Source organism: Oryctolagus cuniculus, chromosome 5 (genome assembly GCF_051225735.1).
Source record: "Oryctolagus cuniculus isolate XC-2025 breed Fujian yellow rabbit chromosome 5, ASM5122573v1, whole genome shotgun sequence".
NCBI lineage: Eukaryota > Metazoa > Chordata > Mammalia > Lagomorpha > Leporidae > Oryctolagus > Oryctolagus cuniculus.
This window is the reverse complement of record NC_142871.1, coordinates 528,934-555,002: the sequence shown is the minus strand read 5'-3', so window position 1 is coordinate 555,002 and position 26,069 is coordinate 528,934. Positions and strand designations below refer to the sequence as shown.

General features: G+C 55.0%; 1 protein-coding gene and 1 long non-coding RNA gene across 13 annotated transcripts in view; both read left to right on the top strand.

Annotated features, from left to right (window-relative positions):
* Positions 1–16,248, top strand: part of ERMARD (ER membrane associated RNA degradation) — a 37,034-nt gene extending 20,786 nt beyond the window's left edge. For 6 of the 12 annotated variants that reach the window (XM_070074566.2, XM_089332410.1, XM_070074569.2 and 3 more), the window contains 7 exons: positions 408–581; positions 4,982–5,065; positions 6,571–6,647; positions 8,425–8,547; positions 8,835–9,053; positions 10,948–11,061; positions 15,395–16,248. In XM_070074566.2, coding sequence (XP_069930667.2) covers positions 408–581; positions 4,982–5,065; positions 6,571–6,647; positions 8,425–8,547; positions 8,835–9,053; positions 10,948–11,061; positions 15,395–15,569 — 966 coding nt within the window. In that variant the 3' untranslated portion in view covers positions 15,570–16,248. Of the gene's footprint in view, positions 1–407; positions 582–4,981; positions 5,066–6,570; positions 6,648–8,094; positions 8,548–8,834; positions 9,054–10,947; positions 11,062–15,394 lie in introns of all 12 variants that reach the window. The other 6 variants (XM_089332411.1, XM_051828547.3, XM_089332415.1 and 3 more) reach the window with 2 other exon arrangements.
* A 6,505-nt stretch (positions 16,249–22,753) lies between these two features.
* Positions 22,754–25,245, top strand: LOC149126371 (uncharacterized). Its single transcript, XR_016233513.1, has 3 exons — positions 22,754–22,868; positions 23,024–23,198; positions 23,616–25,245. It is a non-coding gene; the product is annotated as an uncharacterized LOC149126371 (long non-coding RNA).
* The last annotated feature ends 824 nt before the right edge of the window (positions 25,246–26,069 follow it).

Genomic DNA, 26,069 nt, shown 5'->3' with positions numbered 1-26,069 from the left:
AGGCCACTTTGTACTTGGACTTCCAAGATAGAAAAGAGGGATTCTGAAAGAGCACGTGAGGAGAGCCTGAGGAGGCACGAGTTCAAGGGCTGTGCTTGCACACGCAGGAGCTGTGATTCCCTCAGTTCCTTTCCTTAGAGGAGGGTAAGGGCAGAAGGAGGAGCTTAACCGAAGCATCGGCGCTATCCTCGCAGCTCTGTCTCCCTTAGTGGTGTCCTTAGAGGGTCCCAGGTGCTCAGAGAGCAGCAGCTCCAGCAGGGCGCCGTGCTCATGTGGCTGGTGCACTCCATCTCTGGGTCCACTTTCTGTTCCAGGCTGTGTCAGGCCTGGCCCTGTGTGGGCTGTGGCACTCACTCTCTCTTCTTCCTGGGTTACTAACAAAACATTTTCTGTTTGTTTTATGAAAGGACTTTCTCTGGGATTTCCTGAACCATCAGGAGGGTCCCCGGATAAGAGATCACTTAAGCCATGGGGAGATCAACTTACCTGAATTTCCAAAAGAAGTGACCAATCAGTTGCTTGGATTTTCTGTTGTCCTTTTACTGAGGTTTGTTGATGAAGAGCTGTCAGCAGTTTATAAGGTAACGTGCGAGAACAAAAATGATCAGTTAGAATCCTTGCCATTCAGCAATGAAAGAATGTAGTTTATTTTTCAGATCTAATTAGCTGTTAATCTCTTGTTTTAACTTTGAGTTACATGTTCCCCATCAGATCAGGTGGCACCCACCGGTGACTTGATTGCTTGTGTACATGCATTCTCTGTGACACATCTGTCAGTGCTATTTAGTCCAGTCTGGACTCATGCAGAGTCTCATTTCTTGAAATCACATTTGTGTTTAACATGATGCCGAAAACCAAAGAACAAATTATAAAACATCATTAACCAAATATTAGGAAATGTTTATAGCTGTCTCTCTCTCTCCCTTTTTTTTTTAAGATTTATTTCTTTATTTGCAAGTCAGAGTTACACAGAGAGAGGAGAGGCAGAGAGAGAGAGAGGTCTTGCATCCGATGGTTCACTCCCCAATTGGCCGCAATGGCCGCAGCTGTGCCAATCCGAAGCCAGGAGCCAGGAGCTTCTTCTGGGTCTCCCACGTGGGTGCAGGGGCCCAAGGACCTGGGCCATCTTCTACTGCTTTCCCAGGCCATACCAGAGAGCTGGATCAGAAGTGGAGCAGCCGGGACTCGAACCAGCACCCATGTGGGATGCCAGCACCGCAGGCCAGGGCGTTAACCCACTGTGCCACAGCGCCAGCCCCTGCAGATGTCTCTTAACTGGGGAAGTGGCATTTGCATCTGTCAGTAAGCCAACCCTGTTGTTATTGCAGAACACAAGGTTTGGAATGCTTGTTACGGAAATTTTAATATTTTGTTCACATTCTACTTAGGATAGTCATCTTAAAAAATTGTTTAAAAGTTCAGAAAATAAAGAAAAGTAAGTGTAAAAAATGGAATCCTCTGGTACCCATCTCCCAGAAACACCTACTGCCAGTAACTGGACGTCTTTCCCACATACGCCACTGTGTTTTTGGCGTCTTTGTTCCGCCTCACTCTTCCATGGCTGTCTGGCACTCCTTCCCACAAGTGTCTTATTTACCCTCCACTGATGGTGGAAGCAGTTTTCCTGGTCTGGAAAGTTCCCAGCTGTGGTGCTGAAGTGGACATCTTTGTTCATTTGGGAACTTGTGTAAGCAAATTTGTAAAAGTCAAGTTCTAAGGCACAAGATATCAATAAGGCCTTGGTTTGTTTTGTTGTGTCATTAATTTGTTTTTATTTGTTTGGGAGGCAGAGAGAGTTCGTTCCTATTTGCTGCTTTGGTCTCCAAATGCCTGTAATGATGGGGATGGGCCCAGCTGAAGCCAGGAGCAGGGAACATAATCAGGGTCCCAAGTGGCAGACTTGAGCCATTACCACAGCCTCCCAGGGTGCACGTTAGCAGGAGCTGGGAGCCTGGTGTTCAACCCAGGTGCTCTGATGTGGGACATGAGCACCTTGACCATAAGGCCAAATGTGTGCCCCACAGCCTTGTTTTTCTGGTGGTTGCTGTCGTGTGTTGGGTCGGTAGTTGTTCTTCCATGAACTGCCTGGCCCTGTTTGGTTTGGTTTATTTTCCCTTGGTGTGTCACCCTTATCTGGCATTTTCAGTGTATGGTCCATGTTGCTTCGACTCTTTGTGTTTTTGGCTTCTTTATTTGGAGTCATTCTTAAACATTTCTTTGCTTTCCACAATTATAAATATATTTTCTTCCTAGTACTTTTTTTGTTTGTTTGTTTGTTTTTTTTCCTTTCATTTATATCTGTTGACCAGCTGGAATTTATCTCATGTGGGAGATGAATCCAGCTTTGCCAGCAAGTTTGGGCCCAGTGGAGAGGCAGGCAGCCTCTGTGTCTGGTGCACGTAGACACAGCTGGCCTGGGGGCCTGGGCTCTTCACTGAAGCTTCTGGAAGCTTTGCTTTCCAGAATTTTCCCGCTGGCTCCCTAATTCTTTATTTACCTATTTTATTTGAAAGTCAGAGACATCTCCCATCTTCTGGCTCACTCTCCAAAGGCCAAAGGCCAAAGGCCAAGGAGATAAACACCACACCCTGGGTCTCCCATATCAGTGACAGGGACCCAACATCTTGAGCCAGCACTGCTGCCGTCCAGGGTCCACAATAGCGGGAGATGGAATAGGCAGCAGAGGGAGGGAGGAGGAGGAGGGAGAGGGAGGAGGGAAGAGGGAGGAGGAGGAGGGAGAGGGAGGAGGAGGAGGGAAGAGGGAGACGGAGGAGGAGGGAAGAGGGAGAGGGAGAGGGAGGAGGAGGAGGAGGGAGAGGGAGGAGGAGGAGGAGGGAGAGGGAGAGGGAGGAGGAGGACAGAGAAGGAGAGGGAGGGAGAAGGGAGAGGGAAGAGGGGAGAGGGAGGAGGAGGAGGGAGAGGGAGGAGGGAGGAGGAGAAGGGAGAGGGAGGAGGAGAAGGGAGAGGGAGGAGGGAGAGGGAGGAGGGGAGAGGGAGGAGGAAGAGGGAGGAGGGGAGAGGGAGGAGGAGGAGGGAGGAGGGAGAGGGAGGAGGGAGAGGGAGGAGGAGGAAGAAGAGGGAGGAGGGAGAGGGAGGAGGAGGAAGGGAGGGGGAGGGAGAGGGAGGAGAGAGGGAGGGGGAGAGGGAGGAGGGAGGAGGAGGAGGGAGAGGGAGAGGGAGAGGAGGGAGGAGGGAGAGGGAGGAGGAGGAAGGGAGGGGGAGGGAGAGGGAGGAGAGAGGGAGGGGGAGAGGGAGGAGGGAGGAGGAGGAGGGAGAGGGAGAGGGAGGGAGAGGAGGGAGGAGGGAAGTGGGAGGAGGAGGAGGGAGGAGGGAGAGGGAGGAGGGAAGAGGGAGGAGGAGGGGGAGGGAGGAGGAGGGAGATGGGAAGAGGGAGAGGAGGAGGAGGGGGAGGAGGAGGGAGGAGGAGGGGGAGGAGGAGGGAGGAGGAGGGAAGAGGGAGGGAGGAGGAGGGAGGAGGGAAGAGGGATAGGGATGAGGAGGGAGAGGAAGGAGGAGGAGGGAAAGGGGGGAGGAGGAGGGAGAGGGAGGAGGAGGAGGGAGAGGGAGAGGGAGGAGGAGGAGGGAAGAGGGAAGAGGAGGAGGGGAGAGGGAGGAGGAGGGACAGGGAGGAGGAGGAGAGAGAGGGAGGCAGTCCAGTATAGGATTTATGTGTCCTGAACTATGTTTTATTTAAGCTGAACCAGACACCCAACCCATTGTTCTTTAATTCTTACTATTCTGTGTGAACATTACTGTAGTTAAACACAGACCACACATCCCCTAGCTCACCCAAAACCAACCAAACAAAAAGGACTGTGCTCCTATGGATCAATTTAGAAATAATGGCATTTTTACACTATTGAAAATTATTTGGAAACATAATGTCTTCAACTTAACATCTGCTCTTGCACTCCTCATGCCCCAGCCCCCTGTCCTGAGTGATTCCTTCCTCCTGCAGGTACCCCCTGTGCCCCAGCCCCTTCTGAGTGCCCCTTGCGCCCCAGCCCCACCTCCTGAGTGACTCCTCCCTCCTGCAGATGGCTGGTCCTGTCTCAGCCTCCTCTCTTAAGTAAGCCGTCCACCCTTGATGTTCACTACGTGGGCCCCTTTTTACATTCCTCCCCTCCCCCACCTACCTGTCATTGCCTCCCCTGGAAAGTGCTGGCTCTGACCAGTGTCTCTGCCGTGATTCTCTCTGTTCTCAGCATAGCAACCAGCATGAGCCTCTCACAAACACTTCAGTTCTCTGCTCGAAGTCCACCGTCCCCTACCTGCTTCCCACCACCCGGCCAGAACAGATTTCTAAGGGCACTGTCGAGCGCTCTCTGAGGGTGGATGTGTAGTGGGTGGGTGTGAGGCAGCACGTCTCCTCTGTAGTTGTCTTATGGCTGTTTTGGTTATTTTGTGCCGCTGAGATTCCTGGTTCCTGCTTGTTAGGTTTGCCAACTGTCTGTCAGTCCCCTGACTTTTCTTTTTGTTTCTAGTAGGTTTCGGTTGTGGACTGGGATTATCCAGTTACATCAGCTGCAAATGCTGTTTGTACTTTTTTCAGTATATGTTTAGCAACACAACATTTAACTCAACTTTACATGATTATCACTATGAAATTCTCTTAATTGTGTTAATACAGTGTTTAAATGATCGCTTCTTAGTTTTTTTAGGCAAGTATTAGATTTTTCAGTTTGGAATCTCTTCCTTATGTGTCTGTAATTTTGTTGCATTGTGGATGAAGGGTGGTTGAGGCCTTTGCAAATTATTGTTAATCAGCTTCATTTAAAATCATTTTGTGGGCTGTCATCGAGCTATTTGACTCCCATATCAAGTCCATTTTTATGAAAAGTATTGTTTTGTTATAGGTGAATAGAATTACTTGAGAGAGGATAGTAAGAACTGTGTACTCTCAGTGACCTGCCATTCAATAAAATAGAACTAAAAGCCTAATTAGAAATTGTAGTAACTAATGTCTGCTCTTTTCTAATAGGAAAAAGCATCAATAAAGTCATTGATAAGTCTTGCAGAAGGCTATAGTTCTCACTGCCATCCGATTTCCCAGCTTAAAAAGCAGGTATGCTGAAGGTCAAATGCTTGGGAGAGGGGTTTGTGTGAGTCTTTGTTAGGAGGGCTGGGGGTGCCCCGGCAAGCAGAGTGTAGCCCGTGCACCACCAGCTGTGTGACCCTGGCCGGGTTGCTCAGAGTCTCCGGGCCTCTGTGGCTCAACTCCTGTGTCTAACGGTTGATGGTGATGGCTGGGTGTTTTTGGCAAGTGGATGAGTGCTGGCAAGGGTCTGGTGTAGTGCCGTGGAGGCTGTTAGCGTCCTACCCACTGAGCCAGGGCAGTAGCAGACTGTCAGTGGCGAGGGATGGCCTTTCCTTTTTCTGTAGAAAACCAGTGCTTGTTAACTTAGAAACTCCCACAGACAGCAAACTGAAGTTCTCCTGCCAGGAGGCTCCAATTTGGAAACTGTCTGAGGTGCTGCGTCTGTATGAGGCATAGTGCAGGGCAGGAGAGGGCCGTCCCCAGGAACCAAGGACTCGGGGCTGGAACGTGGACGCCCCTCCGTGAGATGCCCTCTCCAAGGAAGCTGTGAAGTCAGCGCAGGTGGTTGGGGGAGCTCTCAAAGGCAACTTAGTGGAACGGAGCCTGGAGAGGGCCATGGCCTGACCAGTGGTGTCCTCGGAAAGTACCGTCAGGGAGGGCATTCCCAGGGCGTCAGCATCCACGACTGCTTGCGGGAAGGATTCCTCAAGTCCTAGGGTCAGGCGGTTCTGTTGGGAGCCAGTGAACCTGGCTGTTCTGGTTTGGTGGCTGCGCTGCAGCTAACTTTGCTCCCAGGAAGTCACCCAGAGCTGGGAGTGCCAGGGCCAGCATGGGGAGAAGGCAGTGAGGAGTGTGAGAGTGAAAGAAGCTCGCTGAAGCAGGCTTTTCCCTCGACCTGAGCTGCCCAGGCTCCCGGGCTCCCTTGCGCTCCTGACTGTCCTTTCCCTGCCCCAGAGGGGCCTCCCCTTCCCCACTGCCCTGCGTCCATCACGCGTCCCTTCCTTTCAGCTGTTCCACACTCTGCCGTGGGACCGATCACCCAGCTCAGTGGTGTCAGCAGCCCGTGTTCAGCTCACCTTCGGGTCGGCTCTGACGAGGAATCTGTCATGGAGCTGCAGCCCTCACAGCTCTGCTGTGTGGGTGACCCATCAGAGAATGCTGGACGCTGGCTGGAGGCCTGTGGGCACCAGTGCTGCTTTGTTCTACAGATATGTCCCTGGATGATGGCAGCTTCAGCCAAGCCCGGGGCCCTGGGAACCAGGGGAGGCCCATCTCCAGGTCAGAAGGGTTGGCAGCGGCATTGGCAGCCCTAGACGTTAACCACCCACTGCCCTGGGTGGTGGCAGCAGCTGTTGCTCATGGAGTATGTTGGACACCTGAGACCACCATCAGGTTCTAAGATGTTACAGGACTGTAACGGTTTACAAACATTGTTTTTCTAGAGATGGAGTTAGCATCTGTAATAGCCTGAACACACACTTCCTAGGATGTTACTACGAAAACGTTACAAGTGAGTAAATGTTTCCTCCCAGGTGCTGAGCTGTGAGGAGAAGATCAGGATCTGGCCTCTGCTGCCTTTGCCCGAGGAGAACACTCGGGAAGCAGGCAGGTGGGTGTTATCCAGGGGCCCTAGCGTTAGAGCCACTGAGAGCAGTCAGGGGCCGTGACCTGGGGCAGGCAGACCTGGGGGCTGTCACTTACAGTCACCTTCAAAAGTGTTTCCTGAGGCAAGTGTTTGGCTCAGCTGCTGGCTGTTGGCTGGGATGTGTGCATCCCGTGTCAGAGGGCCTGGGTTTGAGTCCCAGCTCAGCTCCCAGCTCTAGCTCCCAGCTATGCATGCCCTAGGAGGCAGCAGGTGATGACTTAAGTCATTGATTCCCTGCCACCCACACGAGAGACCAGATTGAGTCCCTGGCTCCTGTCTTTGGGCTGACATAGCCCCACCTGTTGTGGGCATTCAGGGAATAAACTAGTAGATAGGAATTCTGTCTGTCCCTGTAGTTTCTGTCTCTCTGCCTCTCAAAATTTAAAAATGGAAGTGTTTCCTTACCCACAAGGCTGCTGGAGGAGTAGGAGAAAGGATCACTGGGTCCTGTGGGCTGTGCAGGGGGAGGTGGAGGTGGTGCTGGGTCCCATGGGCTGTGCAGGGGGAGGTGGAGGCAGCGCTGGGTCCCGTGGTCTGTGCAGGGGGAGGTGGAGGCGGCGCTGGGTCCCATGGGCTGTGCAGGGGGAGGTGGAGGCAGTGCTGGGTCCCGTGGGCTGTGCAGGGGGAGGTGGAGGTGGCGCTGGGTCCCATGGGCTGTGCAGGGGGAGGTGGAGGCAGTGCTGGGTCCCGTGGGCTGTGCAGAGGGAGGTGGAGGCAGTGCAGGGTCCCATGGGCTGTGCAGGGGGAGGTGGAGGCAGTGCTGGGTCCCGTGGGCTGTGCAGAGGGAGGTGGAGGCAGTGCAGGGTCCCGTGGGCTGTGCAGGGGGCGGTGGAGGCAGCGCTGGGTCCCGTGGGCTGTGCAGGGGGAGGTGGAGGTGGTGCTGGGTCCCATGGGCTGTGCAGGGGGAGGTGGAGGCAGCGCTGGTTCTTGTGGGCTGTGCAGGGGGAGATGGAGGCAGCGCTGGTTCTCATGGGCTGTGCAGGGGGAGGTGGAGGCAGTGCTGGGTGTGACAGCCATCAGGGTGGGGCCCTTGCACAGACAGCACAGGAATGCAGGTTTTGTGGAATCACTGAGAGCTGTCCTGTATATGAGGAGAATGGGGTTCTGCAGGTTAGGGGAAAGTGGGATCGAGGTAGAAGTTTTGGATCATGGAATGTAGCTGACCTGTTTGTTGGGTAGGCACGATCCTTGCTGACTCTCAGGTCTTCTGTGTCTGTGTGGCACATTGGCAGACTGCATCGTTATTTATACTGCTGTCTCTGATTGTGGCTTGTTTCATTTTATATTTGGGGAAACCAAGTTTCAGCTCAGTGAACCATTAAAGTAAACAGTGGTTTGCATAGTGGCCAATGTGTGCATTTTTGCAATTGTCATATATTCTTTTTTTTTTTTTTTTCTTTTTTCTTGACAGGCAGAGTTAGTGAGAGAGAGAAAGGTCTTCCTTTTCCGTTGGTTAACCCCCCAAATGGCCGCCACGGCCGGCATGCTGCGCTGATCTGAAGCCAGGAGCCAGGTGCTTCTCCTGGTCTCCCATGAGGTGCAGGGCCCAAGGACCTGGGCCATCCTCCACTGCACTCCCTGGCCACAGCAGAGAGCTGGCCTGGAAGAGGGGCAACCGGGACAGAATCCGGCGCCCCAACCGGGACCAGAACCCGGGGTGCCGGCGCCGCAGGCAGAGGATTAGCCCAGTGAGCCACGGCGCCGGCCTGTCATGTGTTCTTAAATGTGTTCTGTCTTTCAGATTAGAAGGTGATGCTGAAGCAAGTGCCTGCAACTCTTTGATTACGCAGATTCTGGAAGAGCTGTACCGCCATGCGCCCGAGCATTGTGTGTGTGGGAACTCACAGTATTCTGCCCCTGAGAAGTAAGCGCTAGGGCCTGCTCTGAGTTACGAAACATACACTAACCAAACCAGGGGAGTTAGCTTAACTGTATTCTGTTTACCTCTGTAAGCTTGGTAGCTGCGGTGGAATTCCCACTGTTACTGCTGTGGGAGGAATGCCTGGATGAGCTGTGACACACCTGCACAAGGCGTGATGTGTCTGATGAGACACAGATGCACAGTGTTCACGGTTGTGTGACTGCAGTGCGGGTGGTGTGTGCAGCGCTCGTGGCAGGCGGTGTCCCCTGAAAGCTGTGCTTGGTTTGCAGGTGGCACCGGCTGCTCGGTGAACTCTGCCGGATGCGTGTTCCCACGCTGTTCTGCCCCAGGAATGTCGTTGAGGTGCTGGTTGTGCTGCGAAGCATCTGCTCCCAGTGCCAGCGCGTGTCTGGCCAGGTGATTGCCTCTGCAGAGCTGAGGCACAGGCAGTGGCTGGAGAGGAGGCTGCGGTCCCGCCAGCGGCAGAACTACGTGCGCATGGCGAGCAGGTGTGGCCTGTCTTCTGCAGAAGCACTGTTGGGTCGGCTCGTACCTTTGGATGTAGTCCTGGCCTTACTTTCAGGGAGACACTTATTTTCAGAGACAGCTATGGGCGTGTTATTTTAAAAATACAATCTGCCAAGGGCTGGCATTGTGGTGTAATGGGTTAAGCCACTGCCTGCAATACCAGCATCCCATATGGGCGTTGGTTCGAGTCCTGGCCATTCCACTTTTGATTCAGCTCCCTGCTAATGCACCTGGGAAAGAGGAAAATGGCCCAAGTGCTTGGTCCCCTGCACCCACGTAGGATACCTGGAAGAAGCTCCAGGCTCCTGGTTTCGGCCTGGCACAATCCTGGCTGGCCATTGTGGCCATTTGGAGAGTGAACCAATGTTTGGAAGATCTCTCTGTCTCTCTATATTTCTCTCTTATCCTTCCCTCTATAAACCTGCCTTTAAAATAAATAAAAATAAATCTTAAAAAGATTTTTTTTTTTTTTAAAAAGTCTGCTGTTTTGGTGTATGGGCATGTATGTTCCACTACTCTGATTAAGATTAACTTGAGTTTGTCTCCACTTGCAGGGTATATTTCAGAATGTGCTATTCTTTTTTTTAAGATTTATTTTGAAAGGCAGAGAGTTACAGAGAGGAAGAGGCAGAGAGAGAGAGAGAGAGAATGAGAGATCTTCCATTTGCTAGTTCACTTCCCCAGATGGCCACAATGGCTGGATCTGGGTTGATCTGAAGCCAGGAGCCTGGAGCTTCTTCCAGGTCTCCCATATGGTTGTGGGGGCCCAAGGACTTGAGCCATCTTCTACCACTTTCCTAGGCCATAGGAGGGAGCTGGGTTGGAAGTGGAGCAGCTAAGACAAACCGGTGCCCATATGGGTTATCAGCACTGCAGGCAGTGACTTTACCTGGTACACTGTAGTACCAGCCCCAGAATGTGCTATATGAAGAAGGGACCATTTGGCACAAATCTCTAGTACTTGGAGTTGATTAGTGTGTGTATCTGCATTTTAAAGCTTTATTTATTTGAAAGAGCAGTAGAGATCCTCCTCCTACTGGTTCACTCTCCAAATGGCTGCAGTGGCCAGGACTGAGCCAGACTGAAGCCAGGAGCTAAGAAGTCCATCTGGGTCTCCTTCCTGGTGGCAGAGGTCCCAGCACTTGGGCCGTCGTCTTCTGCCTTGCCAGGCACATCAGCAGGAAGCTGGACCTGCTGTGGAGCACCGGTACTTGAACCTGAGTTCCTGGTATGGACTGCTGGGTCACAGCTGTGGCTTAACCCGCTGTGCCACAGCACTGTCCCAGCGTCTTTATTTCTGAGGGTTGTAATGGGTCTTGCTGCCTTGCCTTCCCAAAAGGTGATGTTCATTTATGTTCTTAGTGGCAACTTATGAGAAAATTTTCCTTGTGAAAGTGGAAAACATGTTTCTGAAATATTAATCCGTCTTAGAACAATTTTAAAATGCCTCCACCCGTTTCACGGGGAAGATGAGACCGTAGTTTGATTTGAGTTTGAGTCTGATGACACCGAGCACGTTCTGATACTTACGCTTTTGTTTTCCCTTGAAGCCCACAGTGAGCATCCTTTGCTGGATGTGAGGTTGTAGGAAAGAGACCGACAGGCAGCAGAGGGCAGAGAGCCGATGGAAGGGGCCACATGCAGACCCAGCTGCCCCTGTGTCCTCTGAGAGCAGAGGAGTGAAGAGTGAGGAGGTGCTGGGCGTGGCCAAGGACACAGGGCTGCCCTCAGCTCCCTGCCCTGCTGCAGGCCCAGGGCCAGTCAGGGACTGCCAGCGGGGTTTGGACCTAAGGGTGCTGGGAGAAGGCGTTGGTTAGGCTGAACGTGCGTTTCCTGGGAAGGTGCCAAATGCTGATGTGCGCTCGTTTGTCTCAGTATCAGGCTTCTGTCTCCTGTGCTTTACCTGATGTTACTGCTCATTGCGCTGGAATTGGCTAACATTCATGTGGTTCTTGGAAAAGATACTTCTGAATATCAGCACTACCTCAGGTAAGTGTGTCATGTGTGAAATAAACCATGTTTTGTTATTTTAAAGTATTTTAATTTCTGTTAGTTATTTTTCTTGGTAATTATTTTATTAACCTTCATAGATTCTGACAGGCCCTTAGCTAATCTTTGTGACTTTGGGTGCTTGTAAGTTTGTGACCATGTGAGACTGACACCTGTGCAGGTAGTTCTGAAAACTGAGCATGCCTACAGGCAGATCCTGAGTCTGCAGTAACAGTGACGACCGGAGGGGTGGGGGGAGGTCTGCGGGAACAGTGCTGGAGAGGAGCCAAGGGTGCTGTCACCTGGCACCTCTGCAGAGCGTCCGGAGGCGGGGCCACAGGGCCTTCTCTGCCATGTCCAGATGGCTGAGACCAGACTTGTGGTGTAGCCAGCACTTTCACCTGTGGGAAGCCTACGCTTTGTGACCCTCCAGGCCTAGGGACCTGAAAGTTACATAACACTTGGGTGACCCACTGCAGAGAGGGCTGTGGCTTGTGTTGTGAGACTGACTTTAAATTGACGCTTTGTGAGTAGCAGGAAGCTGGACACAGGCTTAAAATGTGGCATTTTAGGGAGAGAAGCACAGGATCATTGAGAGTGAGTGACACGTGTACAGTGTTAGAGGTCGGCATCTGTGGGTCAGGGTTCTCACCCTGGGCACTAGCACATCTGCATAGACCCCCACTGAGAGTGAGTGACACGTGTACAGGGTTAGAGGTCGGCGTCTGTGGGTCAGGGTTCTCACCCTGGGCACTAGGACATCTGCATAGACCCCCACTGAGAGTGAGTGACACGCGTACAGTGTTAGAGGTCGGCGTCTGTGGGTCAGGGTTCTCACCCTGGGCACTAGGACATCTGCATAGACCCCCACTGAGAGTGAGTGACACGTGTACAGGGTTAGAGGTCGGCATCTGTGGGTCAGGGTTCTCACCTGGGCACTAGCACATCTGCATAGACCCCCACTGAGAGTGAGTGACACATGTGTACAGGGTTAGAGGTCGGCATCTGTGGGTCAGGGTTCTTACCTGGGCACTAGGACATCTGCATAGACCCCCACTGAGAGTGAGTGACACACGTGTACAGGGTTAGAGGTCGGCATCTGTGGGTCAGGGTTCTCACCTGGGCACTAGGACATCTGCATAGACCCCCACTGAGAGTGAGTGACACGTGTACAAGAGGTCGGCATCTGTGGGTCAGGGTTCTCCCCTGGGCACTAGGACATCTGCATAGACCCCCACTGAGAGTGAGTGACACGTGTACAGGGTTAGAGGTCGGCATCTGTGGGTCAGGGTTCTCACCCTGGGCACTAGGACATCTGCATAGACCCCCACTGAGAATGAGTGACACGCGTGTACAGGGTTAGAGGTCAGCGTCTGTGGGTCAGGGTTCTCACCCTGGGCACTAGCACATCTGCATAGACCCCCACTGAGAGTGAGTGACACGTGTACAGTGTTAGAGGTCGGCATCTGTGGGTCAGGGTTCTCCCCTGGGCACTAGCACATCTGCATAGACCCCCACTGAGAGTGAGTGACACATGTGTACAGGGTTAGAGGTCGGCATCTGTGGGTCAGGGTTCTTACCTGGGCACTAGGACATCTGCATAGACCCCCACTGAGAGTGAGTGACACGTGTACAGGGTTAGAGGTCGGCGTCTGTGGGTCAGGGTTCTCCCCTGGGCACTAGGACATCTGCATAGACCCCCACTGAGAGTGAGTGACACGTGTACAGTGTTAGAGGTCGGCATCTGTGGGTCAGGGTTCTCCCCTGGGCACTAGGACATCTGCATAGACCCCCACTGAGAGTGAGTGACACGTGTACAGGGTTAGAGGTCGGCGTCTGTGGGTCAGGGTTCTCCCCTGGGCACTAGCACATCTGCATAGACCCCCACTGAGAGTGAGTGACACGTGTACAGGGTTAGAGGTCGGCGTCTGTGGGTCAGGGTTCTCCCCTGGGCACTAGCACATCTGCATAGACCCCCACTGAGAGTGAGTGACACGTGTACAGGGTTAGAAGTCGGCGTCTGTGGGTCAGGGTTCTCCCCTGGGCACTAGCACATCTGCATAGACCCCCACTGAGAGTGAGTGACACGTGTACAGGGTTAGAGGTCAGCATCTGTGGGTCAGGGTTCTCCCCTGGGCACTAGGACATCTGCATAGACCCCCACTGAGAGTGAGTGACACGCGTGTACAGGGTTAGAGGTCAGCATCTGTGGGTCAGGGTTCTCCCCTGGGCACTAGCACACCTGCGTAGGATCATTCTGAGGGGAGATGCTGTCCTGTTCACAGTGGAAAGCTGAGTGGCCTCCCTACCTCCACCCACTGGACTCCAGTGGCTCCCCCAGCTGTCCCTGGGGGCCATATTGCCCCACTGAGAACTACGTGTTGGACAAATGGACAAAGGGTCTGTGGACTTGGATTGTTTTATTATTTTTTTTTAAGATTTATTTATTTATTTGAAAGAGTAAGAGAGAGAAAGACAGAAAGTATCTTTCATCTGCTGGTTCACTCCCCAGATGGCTGCAGTGCCCAGGGCTGGGCCAGGCTGAAGCCAGGAGTCAGGCGCTTCCTCCAGGGCTCCCACGTGGGTTTAGGGGCCCAGGCACTTGAGCTGTCTTCTACTGCTTTCCCAGGCACGTTAACAGAGAGCTGTACAGGAAGTGGAGCAGCCATATCTTCAATTCGTACCATGTGGCATGCTGGCATTGCAGGCAGTGGCTTTACCCTTATGTCACAATGCCAGCCCCATTGTTTTTATTCTTTTAACTTCCCTTTGGATATGAACATTTTCAAGGTACAAAATTGAAAAAACATTTCAATTTCTTGGGGCACCTTGAGGAGAACCCAGAGAAAATAAGAATGACATTTATTCTCATCTGTCAGAGGTAAGCCTCTGTTCCCACTTGGTGAGTATCTTCAAGGAGAAACTTTGTATAGCAGTGGCTGTCAGGGCTCCCTGGAGCTGAGCCTCCACTGTGCAGGGACTGCTCCCCTGTTCCCAGGCAGGCTGCAGAGCTAAACACCACCGGGTCTGTTTCTGGTCTGTTTCTGTTTATTCAGAGCTCTTCTGGAATTGTTACATCATTTAAAATACCTGGGGATGGGGCCCACCTGTGGCCTAGCATGTTAAGCCACCGCCCTGGCTGCTCCACTTCCAGTCCAGCTGTCTGCTGATGTGTCTGGGAAAGCAGTGGAAGATGGCCCAGGTGCTTGGGTCCCTGCACCAATGTGGGAGACCCAGAAGAAGCTCCTGGCTCCGGGCTTCAGACTGGCCCAGCTCTGAAGTGTGGCCTTTTGGGGAGTGAACCAGTGGATGGAAGGTCTCTCGCTCGCTCGCTCTCTGCCTTTCCCTCTCCCTCCCATCCCTGTAACTATGCCTTTCAAGTAAAATAAATAAATCTTTAAAAAACAAAAACACCTGGGGCTGGAGCTGTGGTGCAGCAGGTTAAGTGGCCACTCGGATGTTGGCATCCAATCAGAATTTCAGGTAGAGTCTCCGAGGCTGTGCCTCTGATCCAGCTCCCTGCTAATGGCCTAGGGAGGCAGCAGCAGATGGCCCAAATACATAGGTCCCTGCTACCCACGTGGGAGACCTAGACAGAATTTTTGGCTCCTGGCTTTGGCCTGGCCCAGCCCTAGCCCTTGCTGCCATTTGGGGAGTGAACCAGTGAGTGGAAGATCTCTCTCTTTCTTTCTCTCTCTCTCTCTTTCCATGTTGCTGTGACTTTCAAATGAATAAATAAATTTTTTTTAAATCATGCCAGTTTTGGGAAGTAGCCGTCAGAAGGTCCTTGGGTTTTGTACAGCCTTTGGGAGCTCCTCTGGTGACCACCAGCACTCACATCTGAGCATCTTGCTCTTCCCTTATTTGTCTTCTCATATTCTCATTTTGTAGTATTTGTCTTAGTCTGTTTCCTGTTGCTGTAACAGAGTACCCGAAGCTGGGTCATTTATAAAGAAAAGTTCCTTTCATTGTTGGAGGCTGGAAGCCCAAGAGCATGGTGCCTGTGCTGAGGGCCTGGTGCACCTCGTCTTAGGACAGAGCAGAGGGCAAATGGGCGTGTGCAACGGGTGGCCTTCCTGTGCGGCCACTGCTCCCGAGGGGGGCCCAGCCCTGGGAGAAAGGCACGCACCCTCCTGGGGCCCTGCAGTGGTTCCACTGTTTCTGAGCAGACAAACCATCGTCAGACTAGAGCGCTTTCTTTCTTTTTGAATCCTCAGACAAACATAAGCAGAATTGACTTCTGGGGTAATTCCAAGAATGAAAAGAAGACATTTAAATCACCAAAGTGTTTGTATTTGAATGGATAAAGAAACGTCATTCATGTTTTCAACAGGTTCTTAAAATCCATCCTGCAGTACACTGAGAACCTGGTGGTCTACACCAGCCAGGACAAGAACAAGTGGAATGAAGCTGTCAGTCTTACACATACAGCTTTGTTGAAGATTTGGACTTTCAGTGAGTCGAAACAAATGTTAATACACCTAGCTAAGAACCCGCAAGTGAAGTAGTCTAGTGGAAGCATGTGTAAGTAGGGTGCTGTTGGTTCTAACAGAGCCCCAGTGTGAGCGGCCAGCAGGAGTGCAGTGGGTTGCGGGGACGTGATCGGCCCAGGCTGTCTTTCCCCACAGTTGTCGGATTCGCCCTCCCTGGGCTGTCGAGCTCGGGCGGGCTGCTGTCTTGATCACACGGCTGCAGCAACCTTGGCTGTGCGGCCCCGGAAGATGCCACTCGGAGGACGGCAGAGCCACCCTTCACTCACTGGCTTCCCTGTGGCCAGCACCCAGACGTCCACCCTGGCCTGCCACGGGGCGAGAAGCATGGACTTGGGCCATGAGGGCCCATCGCTGGAGCTGGGGATGCAGTGGGTGCCGTGAGGCCTTGCGGGCAAGCCCTGGGGTGGGGCGGTTCCTGGAGGGTGAGGCCTGTGGGCTCAGGTGCCTCAGAGAATCGTGGCTGCTCCTTATCTGCCCTCGAACCTCCTTGGCACGTGGAGCCTGCAGCTGTCCAAGGGAGGATGTGCTGGGACGTGCATTCGGCTCTAGGGAGCCCCTCGGGGTGGTGGATACCATGTGACAACAGACAGTCGGGCACGTGCTGCCCACCCCTTTGTCAGCTCACACCTAACTGCCCCCCACCCCACCCCCTTAAACCATACTTCCAGGTAAAAGTAAAAACAGTGTGCTCCCAGCTGATGTGATCCGACTTCCTTTGTGCGGTTGGGGATTCTTCATCCCCTTCTCCAGTGTAGACACAAAATCCACATGTCAGCGTGTGCATGTCTTGGGGTGTTCTTTCACGGCCCAGCCACAGCCCGCCGGGACACTGTCCGCCAAGTGCTGGGCAGTAGGGCCGCCGCCAACACTCCTGCACTTCGTGCTGGCCGACGGAAAGGCTGACAGGTGCATCTCCTTGCCAGGGCAGTGGGCAACGAGCAGAGCCACTGGTCTGGGCCTGGTGCTCTGGCAGGGGCTGGCAGCTTAACTAGCGTAGCTTTTTCTAGGACCCACTTACTCCCGGCCTCTCAGCCCTGTTAGTTGTGGTTCATCTGCTGGTGTGACCCCACCTCATGCCTGAAGGATCTTTCCTGTGAGTCCTCGGAGCGGAGCTTTAGGTTCGCACGGACTTAGCAGATACGGGAGTACGAACAGTTCCCTGAGGACCCGCCCGTATTCCAGACGTAACTCCCCCTGTCTGGAGCAACCCTCTTTCCCCAGAGTAGTTGGGGGCAGTCATTAGGCCACTCCCAGCAGCCTTCTGTCCCCTGGTTCCTTGGCTGTGGCTCCCGCGTAGCGGGTGGCAGTCTCTGTGTGGGTCAGCCTGGCGAGCCCGTGCAGTGGTGAGCGTCCCGGGAGGCTGCGGGATGCTTGCTTGCGGACTGTGTGTCTGCATCTGGGGGGAGGCTGAACACTCTGAGCTGTACGAGCCTCAAGTCTCTGCTGGCTTTTGGTATCAGCCTTTGCAACCACTGCACCCTTTCTCATGGTCGAAGCAGGATAGCCGTGGAGTCGGGGCAGAGGCCCTGGTTTTGGCCACAGGTGCTTCACCCCCTGAGGCTGGTCTGGCAGCTGTCCACTGCTGAGTGGCCAACCTGCCAGCAGCAGACAGCAGAGACCACCTGACGGCTGGTATGGGAAATCACCAGGAAGAGCACACGGCCACGACCACACGGGCCCCTCTTCTGAGAGCGCTTCCTTCCCGTCAGCAGCTCACCTCGTGTGCTGCGAGGGTTGCTGCAGTGTGTATCCAGGAGGCCACATCAGTGATTAAACACGAGGACCCTGGACTCGAGTGGGTCCCACAGTGTGTATCCAGGAGGCCACGTCAGTGATTAAACACGAGGACCCTGGACTCGAGTGGGTCCCACAGTGTGTATCCAGGAGGCCACGTCAGCTGAAGTTAAACACGAGGACCCTGGACTCGAGTGGACCCAGCACAGCCAGGTGCAAGATGGGGAACACAGCCTGCGTCCCCCGTGGAAGCTACCGCCTCTCGGAATGCGGACACCACAGTTTGCTGGCTTGGGTGTGGTGGGAACACATGCTGTGGAAGAAGCCAGTGGTGCTTACTGAAGGCCCGGCACGTAAGGTGCGTCCTGTGTGGCCAGCAGCCCTACTGGGCCACTGTGTCTGTCTGCGGGCTGTTTCGCTTCCTCCTCACTGTTCAGCACCACCCTCGAGGGGGCTGTAGGGCCACCAGCCTTTCCCTTAAAGTGGTGTCAGCGTATTTTGCAGAAATCAGATCCAACTTTTTAATGAATAAGCAACTGATGGTAAGAAACCCCACATGAGGCTGCAGGTACGTGATGAGGCGCGCTGGCAGTGCAGCTGTGTGGACGCTGTGAGAGGTGGGGCCATCTGCTCTTGCGGGTTGTACCTTCGGGACGTGTACGGTCAGTGCAGTGGTGAGGTGTGTTGCTATAGCCACCGGGCGCCCTGATGGGCAGAGAAGTCTGATGGCAGCTCGCAGAGTCTTAGTTGTCTGGGCCCTGAAGGCAAGCCAGAACGTGGTTCTCAAGAGGAGAGCAATTACTCGCACTAGAGGACATGGTTTTTCCCAGAGCCTGGGGGTCTGCTGTGGGCCTGTTTGTGGCTCCACGTGCTGCCTTCTGCCCAGACCGTGTGCTGTTGGCTGCTGTTGGTGCTGGGGTCTGAGGAGAGTGCGGCTGTCGCATCAGTGTGCTGGGTGGCCTTTACTTTCCTGGACCTCATACAAGTCTGGAGCTCATGGGTCCATCACACAGCCGTGCGAGTCTGGCAGGTGGTGCTGTGAGGACCGCGGTGACGGGAGGCAGCAGCCTGTCCCTCCCTGGCGACCGCGTCTGAACTCCTTAGGTCCCTGGGCCCTGGGGCTTTGTGGCAGTGGCCCTTCCTTCTGTGTCAGGCTAAACCCTACCCTCTGGCATTCACAGGCCTCCCCAGGATGTGTCTGGTCCGCTGCCCCTCCACCCTGGGCCTTCCCCAGGGCCCGTGGGGAGGCCTGGGAGCAGCAGACCCTGGCACAAGACCCTGAGGGGCGCTGCCATCCCCGCCAGGTGGAAGGACACTTCGGGAAGGCTGGGGTGCAGGAAAGTCACTGATTTGTTTCAGCAAAGAAACCACGTCTGGATGGCACCTGCCACTGCCGTGGCTGCTGGGGTGCACTGGGGACAGGCCAAGCACTGGGCCGGGCCCTGAGTTCTCGGCGCAGGTGGATGGGCATGGTTGTGGGATTCATCTCGGATTTTTCCAGGAAGGCGTCTTTTGAATGTTCTGTTTGAGAGGGGAGAGACCGTTCTGATTTCTGCTCTGCCCTGGGCTCTGCCAGGCCTGCTCCGGGGCCAGGAAGCTTGTGTGGGATTCCTCCAGCTGCTGTCCCTTCCACTGCACGTGGGACCGGTGTTGCTGTCTCGGCCAAAACTGCTGACCACCTGACCTCCTGGAGCTGCTCTTCCAGGGTTGGAGGCGGTGCCCAGTGGTTTCCTGACAGGCCAGGTGCTTCTCTCCCCGACTCTCAGAACCCTGGCAGATACTCACAGCCCTCTTAGAGGGCACAGAGGCAGGTAAGGGGGTGCCTCTGTACAGGAGGTCTGGTACCCCTCAGTCTGGGGACTTGGGGAGAGTGTGGCTCTCACGCAGTCAGGCAGTGGAGGGTGACACTGCTGCCAGCTGTGTCAGTCCCCAGCACCAGGATCAGCCACTACCAAGTCTCCTTGGCTGTGCCCACTGACACGTGTGCCACCCTCTGTCCATTGCAGAAACCACGGATGTCACTTTCAGGCCCATCGTTCTAATGGCCCCGAGTGGCTGGGTGCATGGTGGCACTCTCACTGTCCCCCTGCCTGTGGGGGACGGCCACGACACTCCAGTTCCAGGCTTCCCTTATTAGTGTGTTTATGGGGTGAGGGTGGGCTCAACAGACCACTCGTTGAAAACCAAGAAGCAAGACAAGATCCCTGCCTTCCTAAACTCTGGGATTTCTTTCTGTAGCATACCCAGAGAGTGGCGCCATCTTAACTTCCACGTTAGGTCTGGGGACTGGGGCCTCATGAGGATTTGGGGAGGACATAGCTCAGCCCCCAGCAGGGACGAGTGAGGGCCTGGGGTGGCATCCGGCACTGGGCCCTGCATGATGCTACCGGGTGCGGGCTTTCTTGGTGTGGGCTCTGAGCTGGGAGAGCTGTGTCCCTGTGAGAATTTGTCTCACCACGCTGGGCCAGGGCCTCGGGGGACCCTTCCCTGCTGTGGCTTCGTGCTAGGGCAGTAAGCAGGCCCACAAGAGCCACCCTGCTAGTGTGTGCTGCTCTGTCCCTCGACGAGGGCGAGCTCCCTCACTTTGCTTGCTGTCTGTTCCCAGGTGACCAGCCGACTTCCGAGGGACACTGCATTGCCTTCCCCTGACGGCCACATCTTGGGGGCTGCAGTCCTTTGTTTCCCCCAAATGAGGTTGCGTCTGCTCGCCTCACAGGTGACGGCATGTATGGTTTAGGGCCAAGCATCTGTAGGAAGCTGCCGTGGCTCGGCTTGTCGGAGGAGTCACCATTTCTGCTCTTGGTTGATCCATGGTGTCACGCTGCTGGGGGATTTGGAGAACTGACAGGTGACAGGGCCGCCTCAGATGCCCCTGCGTGCCTTCTCCCCACTGGCCAAATATCTTTTATAGACTGAAATTATTGCAAGAAGGGAAAAGTTGAAGATTAGCTAATTTTGTTCTCCATCAAAGGCAACAATGAAAGTAATTGGGAGTGGGTGTTTGGTTAGTGGGTGGGACGCCTGCACCCCACATAGGACTGCCTGGGCTGGAACCCCAGCTCTGGCTCCTACTCCTGCTTCCCGCTAATGCAGACTCTGGGGGCCAGTAGTGATGGCCCAAGTGATTTGGTCCATGCCACCACATGGGGGACCTGCATTGAGTTTCCAGCCCCTGGCTCCAGCCCTGGTCATTGCGATCCTTTGGGGAGTGAATCAGTGGAAGGGCGTGCTTTCTCTTCCTCTCCTTCTCTTAAAAAATGCAGCAACAGCAGACCTGTGCACAATGAAAGTGTCGTCCCCTGCTCCCTGGGGAAGTAAACTGCTTCCTGTAGCAGCTGTGCTGCTCCTCTGGGTGCACAGAATTCAGCTGCAGGAGGAGACGTTTGCCCTTGCGCCTTGTTTCATGCGGCAGAGGAAGGAGCATTCTGAGCGGAGCCGGGGAGGCCTCGCCTGGTGTTGCTGATCAGCTCTGCAGCCTGCCCGGTCGCCGCCCCTCACTGAACAGTCAGCTTTGCGGGCTCCTGGCTGCCCACACAGGGCGTCCAGAGTGGCCCTCGGGGAGCATCAGGTACCCGTTCCCTCCCAGCCTGCCGCCTGCCTCTGTTACCAGACGTGTGGTGACAGCAGCAGTTTTGATGCGGATTAATCAAGTTTGCGGTGCCATGGTCCGGGCAGATGCATTCGCCCCTGTGCAGCTCTCCACCCCCTTCTCCCCCTGCAGGAGGCTGGAGACTGATGGGCACGTGCACAACCGGGAGAGCCCTTTGGGGCTGGGGCCCTGTCGTTTTGCCTCTGCATCCATCTTCCCTCTATTCCTGAATGCATAGCCTGTCTTGTTACAGCTGTGCGTTCTTTCCCCCAGCTTTCATTTTGGAAAATCTCAAAGCTGCAGCAGTGTCTCACAGCTGGTACAGTGCATTCCCACGTGACCCTCGACAGTTGCTGGCATCTTGCCACACACATTCACCTCTTTGTAGGTGTAGCATTCTCGTGGCTGAAGCAGCCACTGATTCTCACTCCACTACACTGCATTGTCGAATGGGGCGGAGAGATGCCCTACAGCAACCACTCGGGAGGGTGGATGGTGACAGAACACCGTCCAACACGCAGGGAAGACGACAGAACACTTGCCTGCACGGCAATGGCAGTAGAATACCACTGCCTCGTACCGGGTTGAGGATTTTCCCAGTGGGGTGATGTCCCTACACCTCCCTCCCTTCACGGAGCTCACTGCTTGTTTTGGTCACTACACTGACTTTTTTACTTACAATGGTTAGTTCCCTGGCTCTAGGTTCTTTCCCTCTGTGTCATGGACATTTTTGAGAGTCAAGTTTTGTTTACCTGGTGTCCGTCATTGGGATTCACTCGCTTGTTCCCTTATGTTTGACACTTAAAGGTACACTACATACATGACACTACATGTTTCCGTTCACATCAGGACACCCCATCCACATGCACAGTGCCGTGTCCTCCCCGCACCACGGCAAGAAGCACATGGTGTGTATGCGCCCTTGGCATCATTGTCACGTGGCGCTCCATCCATCCGGGAGGGAGTTGAGGCCGACTTCTTCACTTCCGGAGTCACTAGGATGGGGTTGACACCTGAGCCCACGCGAGCACCCTTCTCCATTAGCCTTTCGGCATCTAATGGTAATTCCTGCCTGAACCTGTTTTCTTGGCTGTTAAATGATTTCCTGAATTTCTCCAGAAAAGGGGCATTCTTTTGTTTCAGGCCGTAGAGGTGAGGTCAGGGGTCATAAGTCTAGGAGCACCTGGAGCCCCGTAGCATGCTTCCTGCTGGCCACTGGCAGAAGGGAAGTCAGTTTGTGGTCCACATCCAAGCTCATTTCCATTTATTTATTTGAAAGTCATAGTTACACAGAGAAGGAGAGGCAGAGAGAGAGAGAGCGAGAGCGCAAGCGAGCTTCCTTCTGCTGGTTCACTCCCCAATTAGCCACAACAGCCACGGCTTCGCCAGTCCGGAGCCAGGAGCTCCTTCCAGGTCTCCCATGTGGGTGCAGGGGCCCAAGGACTTGGGCCATCTTCCACTGCTTTCCCAGGCCATAGCAGAGAGCTGGATCTGAAGTAGAGCAGCCAGGTCTCGAACCGGTGCCCATATGGGTTTCTGGCACTGCAGGCAGCGGCTTTACCTGCTACACCACAGCGCCGGCCTCCCAAGCTCATTTCATCCTAGCAGCTGTTTGCTGAGTACCACGGGCAAGCCCCGGGCCTGCCTGCCAAGTGTGCAGACAAAATGAGGCCTTCCCAGCCTTCCAGCAAAGCGGGCGTGCAGCCCTGCTGCCAGGTGACGCGGGGCGGCATCTGTCAGTCCTGCGAGGGTGACAGTAACACAGAGAAGAGTAAGACACAAGCACAGGGTCTGCTGTCCTCAACTGATTCTGAAAGGAAAGCCCAGTCAAGCTAAGGTCATCCAGAGTCCCCTGCGCACGCCGGGCTGTGCTGAGCACGCCTTGGTACTCCCTGATCCACAGCCTCCTCACGTCTCCCCGGCAGAGTGGACAGAGCCGCGAGGCCCCATCAACTCCTCCAGACACCTGCTCACGTGAGCACCAGGGAGAGGTGAGCTGGTGGTGCTGAGGTTTGGAGAAGCAGGGACAGTGAGGGCTGGGAGATGAGGAAGACGCGGGCGGGGTGGGCCATTTGTGGAGACGAGCGTGAGGCGCTGGGTGAGGCAGAGCTGCTGAGCTGTGCACGGCCTCCGCTTTCCCCCCCAGCGTCTGCCAGCGTTGCCTGGAGCCCAGGTGAAGTGAGTCCGTCAGCCAGCACTTGCACCTGAAGCGCGAGCCCAACGGCCATCCAGAAACCTGGTGCAGCCGGGAGGAGGAAGATGGGGTTTGGGGCCGCAGACGGAGACTGGCTCCACCACGCACCTGCTTCGTGGCAGCTTAGGTAACTCCTGGCAACTTGGTTTCCTGGGCAGCGAAGTGCAGAGGTCTGGGAATGCCAAGGCTGGTTCCTGGCCTGAGGCATCAGTGAACACCAGCACTTCCTGGGTGGGCCTGGGAGCTCCCTGCTCAAGGTTCCCTGTGTGTAGGTTCACAGAACGCAAGCAGCCACCTTGTTCATTTCCCCCGCCTGCTCGCTCTTTCCGCTGCTGTGCCAGTTTGGGTGAGCGAGCTGCTGGAGACACACCTGCCTGGCCCCTCTCCCTCGGGTTCCAGCTGTGTGTTGCGTTGCATTGCTTCTGGCGCGACGGGGGGTGGCGCTGTTTGCTAAGGCAACACCACGGTTGTGAGAGGAAGTGGGAGACTCCTAAAGGGCCATCAGTTCAGGTCAAATGGTCCTCGCTTTTCCCTTTGGCTGTAGCAGGTGGAGTGCTTCAGCGTCACCAGATGGCGAAAGTGAGCAAGGAGCCTGGGACCCTGACCTGATAATGAGATTTCCATTCGTGTGTGGTTGATGGAAGACCCGCGCAAACGTCCTCTAAATAACCTGTGCGTCTCGGCCAGTGAGGACTGGGTCTGGGGATGGCTGTAGGGGACGCTGCCTGCCCGGGGTGACAGCAGTCCCCGGAGAGTGGAGGAGGCGCCCGGGTCATTAATCAGGGCTACGTCCTCTGCGAGAATCATCTGTGGCTCAGGGACACCTTGCACAGGGGCTGCTCTTTGTTTAAAGAAGCGGGCTGAGCTCCCGCAGAGCCGTGTGCAGGGTGCAGATGTGCTGTGGAAATCGTCTTTAACGACCCGTCTATGGGGCGCAGTCTGAATTCGCACCTTGGTGTCACCGTAAATCTGTCCACACTGCTGCAGAGAAACGGAGCATGGCCTTCCAGGGCAAAGCCTGGGCCCATTTGTGCATGGCTTTGACAGGCTGTCAAGGGAAATTCTTTACCCTGGGCAAAAGGGAGTGGCTGTGGTGTGGTTTATAGCCACACCAAGTAATTTTAGTAGAACGAGTGACTCGCTGTTTCACGGTGTCTGAGTGTTACAGGGGACCTCTGGTGTCTCTTGGGCCTCAGATAAAGAGGAATCCACGTGAATTAATTCGAGACTATTTCGCTCTAGGATCAAATTTTAAGTTTTTCTAACAACAGCAACAACAAAAGACCCAGGACCCCAGGATGAACGCAGGAAGTTCCTCTGACACATCATTTAATCACTCTAAAAGCATTCTGTTAGCTTCAAAAATGCCAGCCCTGAAACGAGGCCCTGAGCCAGTGCTTGCAGTCTGTGCAGCCGGCGGCCACAGGCCCGTCATTATCAACATCAGAGCCGCCCTTCTGAGCAGCTCATTACCTCAAAGCACTCTGCCGTCATTAACCGTCCACGTCTGTGGACACCCCAGAGGCAGGCAGTATCATTAGCTGCGTTCGGGGGCCCCGGAGACGCCGGGGCCGCTTGCCCGTCCTTGCTGCATAGCTCCTTCTCCAGGCGCGGCCATTTGCTCTGAACCTCACAGTGATCCCACCCGGGGACGCGCGCCAGGCTGGTTATTCTGAGGATTCGTCCTGGGGGGCCTGGGGAGGAGGATGTGTGGGTCCCGTTGCATAGATGCAGACACAAGAGGCACGGAGAAGGGCCAGCTCGTGTCACTCGCACGCTGGTCCCCAGGCTGTGGGGCTGTTGGTGCTGCTGTCCACGGTGACCCAGGAGGTCTAGTCAGTGGGCAGAGGCTCCCTGCCTTCCAGCCCGCGCAAGCCTGCTGTACTTCACTAAGGAGCCTGCAAAGTGGACTGCAGCCTCCTGTTACACGGTGCGGCAGAATTCGCTCACCGGCTCCAGGCCTGACGGCATCCACACTGAGACGCCCTTTGCTCCACCTGGTCAAGTGTGACAGGAGCCCCTCCTCTGGTTGGGCTGTCCTGGGGTGGCCAGGTCTTGGTGTGGACCCAGCGTCTGTATCTCCAGGTCTTGTTTCTGATCTTTGCTTTGTGACGATTCCAGTTTCTCTGGTCTGCATGAAAGTGACACAATAAATAGAACAAATAATCTGCAAACAGGTGCTTATGGAGCCGCCACTCCACGCAAGACGTTCTACTAGGGAGTTGGCCCGGGGCCTCATGGGCTCATTTGAGAAGGGAGCCCAGACCCTCAGAGACAGCCACTGGGGCCCAGCAGTCACCACAGAGGGGCCCCGAGGGGCAGCAGGGCAATGCAGAAGCATACGAGAGAGCAGGTAGTCATGCCTGGGTCTGGGCAGGAGAGAGAGCCGGGCTCCGCACTCCACCAGGGAGCCGTCACCCTCTGTCCCTGTGTCCTGCTCACACACACCACGGCCGGAGTCGCTGGGTGAGGCTGGGGCCGCTGCAGCTGGAGAAGAGACCAGGGCAGGAAAAACCAAGCCGCGGTGCGTGTGGGAGGCCCGCATGGCGTCCTGATAGTCAGTACAAGGGGTGAGGGGAACATGAGGGGAGGAGGCCTGGGAGAGGCCCAGGCCCTGGGGACAGCGAGCCCAGGCCCAGAGGGCCAGAGGGTCCCTGGGGCTTGAGGGAGATGGGCGGCAGTGCCACGGGCTCAGCCTCCATCTGGAGGGACTTGGCAGTGAAAGGCAAGGGCACCTGTGGCAACACTGACACAAAGTGGCTTTAAGGTCAAGGAAGGCAGAGAAGGGACCCGGAGGAGGAGGAGGAGGCGATGAACGGGGCACGTGGGATGTCCAGGCCGCTGGAGAGAAGTGGGAGGGGGAATGGGCAGGGACCAGAGAATTCCCAGGAAAAGAGAAAGGAGCCAAGCTGATGGGCTTAGAAAGCCGAGAGTTTTGGGGGAGACGCTCAGGATTGGGGGCGGAGGGCTTGGAGGATGCCAGGGGTCTCCAAGGTAC